This window comes from Hemitrygon akajei, chromosome 19 (genome assembly GCF_048418815.1).
Source record: "Hemitrygon akajei chromosome 19, sHemAka1.3, whole genome shotgun sequence".
NCBI classification, from domain to species: domain Eukaryota; kingdom Metazoa; phylum Chordata; class Chondrichthyes; order Myliobatiformes; family Dasyatidae; genus Hemitrygon; species Hemitrygon akajei.
In genome coordinates, this window is record NC_133142.1 from 23111743 (window position 1) to 23124743 (window position 13001).

Genomic DNA, 13001 nt, shown 5'->3' on the forward strand with positions numbered 1-13001 from the left:
ATAAACTTCTCTGTGGGGCAGTCTCCCATTGATTTTATTATGCTTGTCGCATTTACTGTAAGTGTATGTGGTGACATATATGTACTTTGATAATAAACTTGCTTTTAATTTTGAGCATTTTTGTGAGTGGTCAAGTTTCAAAGCTTCAAAGTAAGTTTATTACCACAGTAACTGATCGACAGCCACAGCTCTACACACCGTCCTTACACATCTGGGGAAGAAGGGTGTTATGTGAGAATGCTGTTTTTGGACTACAGTTCAGCATTCAACCCCATCCGGGCTCGACAGGAAGCTCAATGACCTTGGTCTTCATCCTGCCTTGTGTAGCTGGATCCTGGACTTTCTGGCAGATCACTGGCAGGTGGTAAGTGTGGGCTCCCTCACCTCTGACCCTTTGACCCTCAACACAGGTGCCCCTCAGGGCTGTGTACTAAGCCCCCTCCTTTACTCTCTGTATGCCCATGACTGTGCTGTCACCCATAGCTCCAATCTGTTAGTTAAATTTGCCGATGACACTACGCTGATTGGCCTAATCTCAATAATGAGGCAGAGAGGAAGTCATCACCCTGACACAGTGGTGTCAAAAAAACAATCTCTCCCTCAATGTCGCAAAAACAAAGGAGCTAGTTGTGGACGACAGGAGGACTGGAGACAGGCTAACCCCTATTGACATCAATGGATCTGGGGTTGAGAGGATGAACAGCTTTAAGTTCCTCAGCATAAACATCACTGAGGATCTCTGAGGTCTGTACATACCAGCTGTGTAGTGAAAAAGGCACAACAACACCTCTTTCACCTCAGACGGTTGAAGAAGTTTGGTATGGGCCCCCAAATTCTAAGAAATTTTTATAGGGGTATGATTGAGAGCATCCTTACTGGCTGCATCACCGTCTGGTACGGGAACTGTATTTCCCTCAAACGCAGGACTCTGCAGAGAATAGTGCGGACAGCCCAGCACATCTGTAGATGTGAACTTCCCACTGTTCACAACGTTTACAAAGACAGGTGTGTAAAAAGGGCCTGAAGGATCATTAGGGACCTGAGTCACCCCAACCACAAACTGTTCCAGCTGCTACCATCCGGGAAACGGTACCACAGCATAAAAGCCAGGACCAACAGACTCTGGGACAGCTTCTTCCACCAGACCATCAGACTGCTTAATTCATGCTGACACAACTGTATTTCGATGTTATATTGACTATCCTGTTGTACATACTACTCATTATAAATTACTATAATTGCACATTGCACATTCGAACAGAGACGTAACATAAAGATTTTTAGTCCTCATGTATATGAAGGATGTAAGTAATAAAGTCAATTCAATTCAATATGCATACAGTATACAACAGAGATTAGTCTTCCTGCAGGCAGCCACAGAACAAGTGAACAGCATAGAATTCAGTTAGAGAAAAAACCCACAATACAAAGACCATCAGACCCCCAACACATGAAAAAGAACAAATCACGCAAGCAGCAATAAACGAGCAAATAGCACACAGAACATTAAACATCAAACTGCAGAGTCCCAAGCACAGTCGGGAAGAAGAGAACCGTCAATGAGGTCTTCTTTGAGGATCTGTGATATCCAATTCCAGTGCCTGGATGTTTCAGTGCAGAAATCAGGTTACACACTTGTTATTTATCAAACGTTCTGTGCCACACCTGGTCTGAACAAGAATGTTAGGCTGAATAGCCACTTAGACTTCATATCTGACTGCTCAGCTTTACACCAGCTTTGTTCCTTGAAGCAATGGGAGTCTCAGTGATTTTTCATCTTAAGAGTAAGGAGGACAGTTGCCTTTATAGTTGTCTTGATTGCAATCTACTAACTGAACAAAGGATGATAAAGACAATTTAAAAATAACTAATACTAACTGTCAATTTTCAGTCGTTGAATATAACTGACTACTTTTAAATTGATTTTGTGTTTTTGTATTTTGAATTGTACTTTACCTTTTGAAGTTTACTCGGCCATTAGGGCTGTTGGGGTTTGGGACCTCGGGATGTGTCAGCCAAGGCTGACTCACTGCTCCAACAGGGTAGAGAGCTCAGATCCAGGCTGCGAAGGGGAAATGTGATCACAGGACGTACTTAGTGCGTATGCAAAGCTCAGGCTTGAGGGAGCACAATCCAGCACTTTTGTTTCACCCTCCAGAGATGCTTCCTGACCTGCTGATTATTTTCCCTCATTTCCAGGATCTACAGTGTTTGGTTTTCCATAAGGAACCTTCTTAAAGCTGTTCGTCTGGAAGGTGAAGTACCCCAATTGGCAAAGGTTTCACGTCAGTGAATCAAGGAATCAGAATCTAATTATAAAAAGGACTGGGTGAAACATTCAATAGTTTAGCAATAATTGCTGAGAGTAAGATCATTCACATTCACAGCATCTTCTGTCTTTTGTTTAAATTGTGCTTTGGCAAACATACAAAACAGTGTAGCCCAACTTTGATCCTTGGAGGATTACATTCATGGTAGCAAAAGCAATCTGCTGAAGATTCTCGGCCCAAAACGTCGACTGTACTCTTTTCCATAGATCCCGGCCTGCTGAGTTCCTCCAGCATTTTGTGTGTGTGTGTGTGTGTTGCTTTGGATTTCCAGCATCCGCAGATTTTCTCCTGTTTGCGATTGGATTACAACTGGTGCCCTTTGTCTGACATTTTGCCACTGATAGAAATATTAACATATGATGGAGGCACTACTGGGGTTACATGCAATGTCAGAGTAGCTGTCCATGCTTACTGTTTATACAAAGCTATTGTTAATCAGCTTTTACCTGCCATAACTTGAAACTGAGGCCTACTTCTCTACAGTGAAGGCAATATATAAATTGTGATCAGCAGTTTCATGGTATATTTCCGATTAGCAAACGTCAATATTAAAATTGTCACGGTCACCTTGGAAAGTGGCTGCAAGAATCGCTTGGTTTAACTGCACAGCTGCTTCATGCAGAGGAAGCCAGCCTCTGTCATCAGCCTCATCGAGCGCAAACTGGCAAATGGATAGCTGGCGCACATCTGCTTCCCGGCCTAGAAGTTAAATGCACAGCAGTCATGTCAATAAGGAGACATTTTAAAAAAAAATCATGCAGCCTATCGAACAGCACTCTGATTCTGTCCCAGTGCAGGAATTACAGACTGAACTCTGTTGGGTCACAAGAGGAAGCTCATACTCTGAGATATCACAGTAAATGTGTGTAAAAGCTGCTCCAACATGTTGTGGACATATCAAGTATGGTTTTATGTGTGGATTTATCAGGTTTCATTGTACTTATGGGTATGAGGTGTCACATCATTGATTTTACAGATATTCCAGTTTATATAGATATAGGTGGCATGATAATAATCATAGACATGTGACATTATGTTATTGATATATCAGATGTTACCGATGTGAATTTTGCAGGATTCGCTATACCATAACATGAGTAATGTACAGTCTAGATCCTATACACATTATAGTTATCTGATTTTTACCTTTTGCTACCTTGTCACTTCTGTTCAATTAACTTTACCTCCCTAAGTAAAGCAATACTGACTAGCTGGTGAGTTTCATATACAATCACTCATTGTCTAACCAGAGCGATGTCCTTGGAGCACAGAAGGTTAAGGGGGGGGAGGGGGCTGCAATGAAGATGCTAAAATCGATGAATTTCAGTAGTGAAATAGGTAGAAGCTGCTTCCTCTGAAGGGAAGACAAAAACTAAGTCATACACAGATCAGACAAATGGCAAAGAGATCAAAGGCAAAATGAGAGGAATTATTTTATATAGCCGGTCACTGTGATCCGCAGTGCAAGTTCTATAGGAATAAGGGAGCAGATGCCAGAGTAATTTTCAAAGGGGGATAGGTTACTTCATACAGAAAACTGTGAGGCTGAGAATTTAGTCTCATGGCTAATGGTTAAGAGGGAAGGAAAATTTGCAGCACTATAGGCAAAGAGCTGGGAAATGGAGATTAACTGGCTATTTGAGAGCCGGCAGAGGTTCTGTGCTTAAGGATCTTCTGTTATATAAAATAATAAATCCTCTCTGATGTGATTCATTTTAAGCAATACCCTCTCCCTGACTGTAAAGCTTGTTGTTCATACGGTCACATACACCCGATCTAATTCAGTGGCCACTGTCATACCACACAAAAATGGTTAGGGCTGGCCTTGCTTTGGTTTAAAGCTGTTTTATTTATTAAAAAGAAACATTTTACTTCCTTTAAGTCTTTGCAGAATGTCTCTCTGGTGATACTTCTTTATTTACAAGTTATGACACAAACCTAGCTACTTGACCAAGTTGACACATGCCAATCTGATCAAGTAGTCTTATTCACAAGTGCCCGTATCTCCTTTGTCTCCTTTTCTGATATCTGATTAAACAGTCTTGGTATTTCTGCCTTGTCATTCATACCAAGCGTGCATTGTTCACGTTACAGCTCTGTGCGCAGAACCTCCTCCTGCTGTCTTTTTCAAAGTCTATTTATTACCCATTATTCCCGATACCTACAACACTGGCTTCTCTCTAGCTTTTCTCCCCTATGTTTCTTAAATCCAAGGATTTCACTCATTCTCCATAATATACATTGTTGTTAAAAATCACTAACTGTTGCATTTTTCTTCACATCAGCATTTCCTCACGAGACAGCATCCAAATGTGTCCATACTGTACGTTCTCTACAACGTGAGTGTACTTCCTACATATCCAATATTTCACTTGTTCCTCTTAAGGTTTTACAAAGACTTATGATTCAAAGCACATTGATTATCAATGAATGTATAAATTATACACTTTGGGAGTTGTCTGCTCAAAGGCATGATTACCTGTCTTTTCTATTTCAGATGCGGAGACAATTTTTAAATGAGATGCTAAACCCAAAGCACACGCTCCTGCCTTTTCTTTTCCATCCTGCAGCCTGAACTCTCCGCAGTCCGCCCACCATTTCTTTCTGTTCTTCTACATATCATAATCCACTTCCACTTAAATATATTGCAGGTGTATTTTTAAATTTTTTTACCAGTAGTTTGTTGCCAAACAAAACAAATCACATGAATAAGAGGAAACACTTATTGATGATCTTTCTGTATTCTGTAGTCCTATGATTCTCTCTGCCACTTTAAGGTCATTTTATTCGTAGACTCTAACGTTTAAGTCTATCTGCATGTTTTCTGGTATTATTTTCAAATTTTAATAGCCATATCTATTTCCACGCTATTGATATACAGAATCAATAGAGGTGACCCTGAGAATGACATAGCATATAATGACGATGATGATCTGAGATTAGAGTACTCTGGAAAACAGCTTGCAATAATTAATTTTCTCTAATGAATTTGCATATGGTACTTTGTCAAAGGCATTTCTAAATTACATATACACCGCATTCACTGTGGTTTACCCACGTATCGTACTTTCACAGATGTTGCATTAATTAGCATTTAATGTTTTTTTGGAGGTCTTCAACATTAATCAAGAGGTGTTGTAATTTTTTGAATAGTTTTTGTATTGTAGTGTGTCTCAAAGCATTTATCGAAGTGCTGGAATTTTGTTAACTGTCATAGTCACTCTTGAAGCCTAAATAATAATTGCATAAAATAGTAAGCAAAGGTATTTATAAGTATTTTCAAATAAACTCAAAATCTTTATGACTGACTATAAATTTATTGCTGTGAAGTACTCTCATTAACAAGCACAGCAGAAGGATGTACTTCATCCTGTGGATGTTAGTGCTTGAATGACAAGTGCTTCTTCAGCTGGTTCAATGGAAAATGAATGAAGATAAAACTTCATTAACATTTTCATCCATGATGAGCAACTCATCCAACACTTGGAGGGGAGGGGGGAGATCAGGAAAAAAACTTAGATTCATAAACAATATTCAATATGATATAGCCACTGGTTTATCCTTACATTTCCAAACCATGTTGAAAATTGGCCAGAAAGTATTTCCTGTTTGGATTTGCCACAGTCAAATAACTTCATAATCTGTACTAATGAAGCCATGGGAGAAAAGTGAATCTAATTCCAACGGTGAAACATACTTCATCAATTAAATATTGATACAGGTATTTGTAGTTTTAGATGCATACCTTAAAAGTCTTATTTAGTATCAAATCATTTTGTTTTATTAACTCACCTGTCTTTATTGCTTCAACAATCTTCTTGTTCTCCTTGCTTTGTAAGTGCCTGCACACAGAAATGAAATTGTAATTGGACTGCACATTCACTGTTGTGATAAAGGTTACAATTAATTCATAAATGATATTGGATGGTTAAATTATTTATTTTTTACCTAGTTAGTTAAACAATTGAAATTGCAACAATGGTTAAATTCCTTTGATCATTTTAAATGACTTTCAAAAATTACTCTTTTACACACATTCAGACACCAGCAAAAATTCAGAATTTAAACATCATCTGTCATTTACCAAAAAGGGTTTGCTGAAGCTAATTTCAAGCTGAGGCAAATCTGTTGCGATTGAGATGCTGAATAATTTAAAACTTTGCATGTTAATATGTAAAAGAACATGATGGGGCTCCTTCAAGGGGCAAAACACTTTCAATTTGTTACTGGCCTCTGCATACCAGGATCAAGTTCAGTTCTTGATCTGGGTTGACCAGGACTACCGTAAGGATGGTTATGGAATGATTACTCTCAGCTGAACCATTTATCTTAAATTTATTGCATTTGACCAATTGCAATACATGATTTCTGTGATTGCAAATGCCTAATGGAACCACTTAACCCTTACTTGTTCAGTTGGAAGAAACACCTACTGCCTAAAGAATCTGGAACACGAGTACTTCAGGCTTTCAAGTCTTGGTTGTCACTTTCAGGGAACAAGGACTTGCATCTCTGCTCTCTGTTCTGCAACACACTCTCAGGTCCTGTCTTTACTGTGCACTGTCCGTACATTGCGTTAATAACATTGGGCAACAATTTTTTTTCAAGGTGTTGCTTCCTCAGTATTTATTTTTGGTTATGATAGATTGACTGAAGCTGAACACAAATATAATCTCAGACTACTTGTATCACAAAGGAATTTGGCAAAACAAGAAATTAACTTCTATTGAATTTAATGCGTTTAATTGCATAATGGTGCTGATGCTTTGCAATAGTTCAACTAAACTAAGAATGCTTTGTTGATGACTTTCATTCGTACTCAGTGTCTGAGGCTTCTCGCTTAAGTGCCCAACAATAATCAGCCAGCATTGATGGATTCCAGTTGCCCTGGTACCGTTTCTCCATGACCGCATTGTTCTGGTGAAGCCTTTCACCATGCTCATCACTGACAGTGACAAGACTTGTAGGGAAGAAATCTAAATGGGAATGCAGAAAATGTATCTTTAGTGACACGCTGCAATCCATGGTTTTGGATACTTGAAGTATGTTGTCAACTAACTGCATGTAGTTTAGAGCTCTGTAGTTGTCAAGAAAATGTTCATCAACATCCTTAAATGCCTTCCATGTGATTTGCTCCGGTCCTACTACAGGTTCTTCGAATTGCCTGTCACTGATACCGTTTGATTTGTGGACCAACAAAAAATACTTTCCTTAATCTTGGCATTAGTTATTCTGACGTGAATTAATGAATTGAAATAACAAATATAGGTGATTTTTTTTTAATGGTGCGCAATAGAGAAATTTCACGGTGATTTTCATGATCAGCAGCCCAAAATCCATAAGATGCACCCAAAAGTATTCTGGAAGCAAAATTTTTGTTGTCCAGTGTAATTTGATTTACTGCCACCAAAGATTTTGTGTGTTTATTTTGTTTCTGATGAAAATAATTTTTGCAAGAACGTGGAGATATACTGATCTAATGAACCAGAGTAAATTCTAAAGAAAATGACGCAATTAGTCTTGACATAAAGAAGTGGCAAGATATTACCATAAGGCATTACACACAATGTGCTGAAGGAGCTCAGCTCCTTGGTCTTGGCCTGAAAAATTGGCTGTTTATTCCCATCCATAGATACTGTCTGACCTGCTGAGCTCCTCCAGCACATTGTGTGCATTGCTCTAGATTTCCAGCATCTACAGTACCTCTTGTGCCTATATATTACTGCAAGGTACCTGAGACCATCCTCTTGAGAGGCTGCAGATGAATCCTGTGCACAAATCCCAGAAAGACTTTGCTCTATTGCACACTGTAATATTACTTCATCTTCCCACCCTTCATCTGTCGTGGTCACATTCATGATGGATTGCAGGTTAGACTCGAATATCAAAAGGTCTCCCCTTCGGTCCAATAGAACAACAGTGAAGCAGTCCTAGGTATGCATTAAAATAAAGAATAACAGAGTCACTCACATTTTCCACCCCTTAGCTTTTTATACTTTCTCTTCTCAATTACTATGTACAATGCTCTTTAACTGATCTCCCAATGATGCATGCAGCATTTGATCGATAATATTCCTGATAACAATCAGACACAGATAATTATGAGTTGATTGAGAATTTTATTTTTGTAGTTCTCTTCTGGTGTTCTTATTTCTGCTGACTGTAGGGGAGAGCTGACATGGTAGTATGTTATACATGGAAATGTCTGATTTTGGGCTGTTATTTAACTTCTCGATGATTCTGATCTGTTATCTCTTGCTGGGAAATTATGTTTGCTGAGATAATGAGTTTTTTGGTGATACAGGGAAGAACAGCGGCAAGGACTATGTGTGGACATTGATTTAGGCTAAAGTGTTTTCCCTGTGATCTCTGGCACCAATTTACCATGGTAGTTGACAACTCACCTGCAATTTCTCCTCCACCTGGTACAATTTTCATTACCATATGATGGTATGGGCTGGTTGTTCAGTGTGTAACAGATGATTGCAAACTCACTTACAATGATCAGCTTCTGCAGAACTGCCCTGGCGGTGGAAGTGCTCCTCGAGTTTGCTGGTTGCCTGATTGCAATTCTTTTTTTGTGGTAGAACGGCCTTGTCCCAATGGCTGTGTCCTTGTTACTTACAGGGATTGTAACTTACTGCTACAGAATAAACAGATAGTCAGAACAGAGTCAAAAATAAAGGACCAGTGTACAGTGAATAAGTGACAACTGCAGTCAGGAGACACGTTGCTAGTTGTGAGTGAGTGTGACCTCATTCAACTGGTCACAGAGAGCATCAGCTAATGGTGGGTACAGTGTTTTCTTCCCGGCTTGCTGCAAATCTTTACCATATACACCCCTCATACAATCTCTTCTCCCTCCTGCCGTCTGGGAAAAGGCTCCGAAGCATTCGGGCTCTTACTACCAGACGATATAACAGTTTCTTCCCCCAAGCTATCAGACTCCTCAATACCCGAAGCCTGGACTGACACCTTGCCCTACTGTCCTGTTTATTATTTATTGTAATGCCTGCACTGTCTTTGTGCACTTTATGCAGTCCAGTATAGGTCTGTAGTCTAGTATAGCTTTCTCTGTGTTTTTTTTATTACGTAGTTCAGTCTAGTTTTTGTACTTGTAAACCTGAAAAACATCTCATTTTTACTATGCACTGTACCAGCAGTTATGGTCGAAATGACAATAAAAGTTGACTTGACTTGACTTGATGTGGGTGATAATCAAGGGTTTCACACCTTGCTTTTCAACCTGTCTATGGAAAATGGGCTGGAGGTGACCTTGCTGCTTTGGAGTGACTTCTAACCTTTTTCTTGTGGTAACTTGAAAGGACTTTGTGGTTTAGAAGTCAAAGTGACCTTGACAGCCACGGACAAATTTCAGTAGCATTCAAGGCCAAAGTATTGAAAAGGCATTGCACAGTTTCTTTGTTAAACATGGGCTGAGGTTGTGGGAAGCAAATGGGGTAAATGAGGGGGTTTGGTGGTTCCCAGTCAAGCCTTGTGACTGATTATTGAGCTGGGTAATCTTCTATGAAGAGAGAGGGTTTTAGACATTAGGTAAATGGCTGCAACCATTGTGGGACAGAGTGCAAAGGTCAGGACTTCCATTTTGGTTCAACGTGACTACAGTTGTCCTTGAGGACAGCCTCTTCTGCTCCCTGAATATCCATTGTGAAGTGGCCTTCCTTGTAATATCCACACCCCCTTCCTTCTGCTGCCCACCCACCCTTCTCCTCCAGCCTCAGAGGCAGCCTCCAAAGACAGCAGCTAAAAACTAGCCAAAAATACCATTATCTCAGCAAACATATCTTCCCAGCATCAGGTAACAGATTAGAACCATCCAGAAGTTAAGGAGCAGCCCAAAATTAGAGATTTCCACGTAACTTGCAAGTACATGTCAGCTCTCCCCCGCTTGGTAGCACCATGAATTTGTCGGCCAAGTTTTTACATGTGATGTCTCAGGTGCTGGAAGCTATCAATAACTCAAAATGATTGCATAAGCAGCAGAATTGTATGACATCAGCCCTTTTAAATATGCTGCTTTGTGAACTGCAAATCTACAAACCAGCCCAGCCTATTTTGTCTGACAACATCATTAGGGATTCCAATAAACACTTTGTTTCACCTCTGCCATTTTTGCCATAAAGTGTCCATTAAATAATGGCACAAGCAAATTTCTTGACTGATCAGTTGTCTCCAGAATAAATACTTTAAAAAAAAATGACATCTTGTCCCTTTGATTTGATAACACTATTTCACTGCAAGTATATATTGCTGAGAAAACAAAATTTTGATCTGTCTTTATTTGCCATGTGCTAATAAAGCAGCTTGCCGGCTGGTGGCGTAGTGGCATCAGCATTGGACTTCGGAGTGAAGGCTCCTGAGTTCGAATCCAGCCGGCTCCCTTGCACGCTTCCCACCCGTGCTGGGTTGAGCGTCGAGCTAGCAACTCGGCCTCGTAAAAAGAAGAAAGCCTGCTTAAAAAACGCTGTCACAACGGCGTCCCGATGACTCCACTCAGAGTTAAGGGCTTTCTTCTTCAATAAAGCAGTTAAAGTCAACCATTATGACTTTTTTGGAGTCACACATGGCCCAGATGGCAAATTTCCTTCCCTATAGAGGTTTTTTTTTGTTTGTTGTTCCTTTCTGCGCCATATGGCAGCAATCTTGCCATTTCTTTAGCATTCACAAAATGCTGGTGGAACGCAGCAGGCCAGGCTGCATCTATAGGAAGAAGTACCGTCAACGTTTCAGGCTGAGACCCTGACATCATGATGAAGGGTCTCGGCCTGAAACGTCGACAGTGCTTCTCCCTAAAGATGCTGCCTGGCCTGCTGCGTTCCACCTGCATTTTGTGTGTGTTGTTTGGATTTCCAGCATCTGCAGATTTCCTCATGATTTCTTTAGCATTTATCAGTTAATCAAAGTCCAATCCAGATGCCATTACACTACCTGCGGCCTATAGAGGTTATTAGTGAACCCCAAATAAATATTAATGATAACACAGACGTTTATGTTTACTTTTTCTGACACAAGATTTATCTAAACATGATGATTTAAATACCCCAGCTGCCACAGTGGGTTTAAATTCATGCCTCCGGATGATCAATGGCCCAGAATTCTGCTGCTGGACCATGAATCGTTGCACTATCAAGATGAAAGACCGAAACACTTCAGAAAATCAATGGCAGTAGCATCAGAACTAAGAGGCAATTTAAAAACCTGCAAGGCAAACTCTTGATAAATAAGTACATTTCACATCTGAGTAGATTTAATTGATTCATTTATATTCAATAAATGTAGTAAACAACATAACTGACCAGTATAGCACAGGAGTAGGCCTTGGGCCCACGATATCCGCGCCAAACTAAACTAAATCTCTCCTGCCTGCACATGATCTATATCCTTCCATTCCCTGCATATAAATGTCTATCTAAAGGGCTCTGAGCATTCTCTGTGTAAAAAAACTCTGCCCCACACGGCACCTTGTGATCTTAAATGCATGTCCTCTAATATTTGACATTTCTACCTTAAGAGAAAGATTCTGACTGTCTACCCTATCAAGGCCTCTCATAATTTTATAAGCTTCTATCGGATAAGGTACCACGTAATGCTGACCACTGAGAAAAAACACGACCCTGGGTTTTAGGGATTCTCAAAACGAAGCTTCTGGCCATTTCTACTCACCCTCTGTTCTTCACTCAAAGCACAAACAGGAACATGTTGACTGTTGTTCCCACTCACTGTTAGAGATACTGACTCTACCAGATGCTAAAAATAACAACACTGACCTTTGCCATTTACTTTCTGCTCTTTCAGTATTCACAGACAAGGGAAGTGATCCAAGTCGTAAGTCCCAAAGAGAGAGCTGGACAGGGAACAAAGCAAAACACTGCAGATGCTGAAAACCTGACACAAACACAGAAGCTGCTCGAAGTAGCCGATCTGGCCGGGAAAAGGCGCCCTTGTGGAAAGAAAAACAGAGTTAACATTTCTGACGATCTGTAATCAAAGTGGGAATTTAAGGGCTTATATAAACACATGAACGTTCTGGACTGCAGAGAACAATGTCTAGGCCCAGAAAGGGTGGAGGTCAGGAGGGACTAAATGTTCAAACAGTAGTGCAGCCGGCTGGAAGAGACTTATAAAGGAGATGGGAGACAAGAATGAGTGTGCATGGGAGCCAAGGAAAGGGTGCTGCAAATCAGAGAAGAAGATGAATTTTGAAATTTCAACAAAAAACTTTGAACTCCATACAAGGGGAAAGGATTGATAATTTGACATTTTTTAATTCAGTGTTGAACCCAAAAACTTGTAAGTTGCCTCCTCAGAAGGTGGACTGTTGCTCCTCAGATTTACTCTAGGATCTGTGGGAGACAGAGGTCAAAAAATGAGTGGATTGACAGACAACTGGATTCAGGGTTACCCTTGCAGACAGAACTTGGTTTTCAATCACTCTTCAGGATTTGGCATTGTTGACAAGGTCACCAGCTAATCATTAGGAGTCACCCAAATTGTGTATCCCTATTGTAGAGGAGATCCTACAGGACAGGCCTACAGGACTGCTTTGAATCGGTGGACTGGACTGTATTCAGGGATTCATCTTTGAATCTGGATGAGCATGCTGCAGTTGTTACCAACTTCATTAAAACCTGTGTGGATGAGTGTGTGCCC

The 13001-nt window shown here is 40.3% G+C and overlaps 1 protein-coding gene across 4 annotated transcripts in view; it reads right to left on the minus strand.

Annotated features, from left to right (window-relative positions):
• The window catches only part of asb14a (ankyrin repeat and SOCS box containing 14a), a 51322-nt gene extending 39208 nt beyond the window's left edge, over window positions 1-12114 (minus strand). The window contains exons 1-5 of one of the 4 annotated variants that reach the window (XM_073072242.1): window positions 12015-12102; window positions 8830-8973; window positions 8064-8260; window positions 6123-6172; window positions 2898-3029 (exon numbers count right to left, since the gene is read on the minus strand). In XM_073072242.1, the coding sequence (XP_072928343.1) occupies window positions 2898-3029; window positions 6123-6172; window positions 8064-8188 (307 nt within the window). In that variant the 5' untranslated portion in view covers window positions 8189-8260; window positions 8830-8973; window positions 12015-12102. Of the gene's footprint in view, window positions 1-2897; window positions 3030-6122; window positions 6173-8063; window positions 8261-8734; window positions 8974-12014 lie in introns of all 4 variants that reach the window. The other 3 variants (XM_073072241.1, XM_073072243.1, XM_073072244.1) reach the window with 3 other exon arrangements.
• Between the last annotated feature and the right edge of the window lie 887 nt (window positions 12115-13001).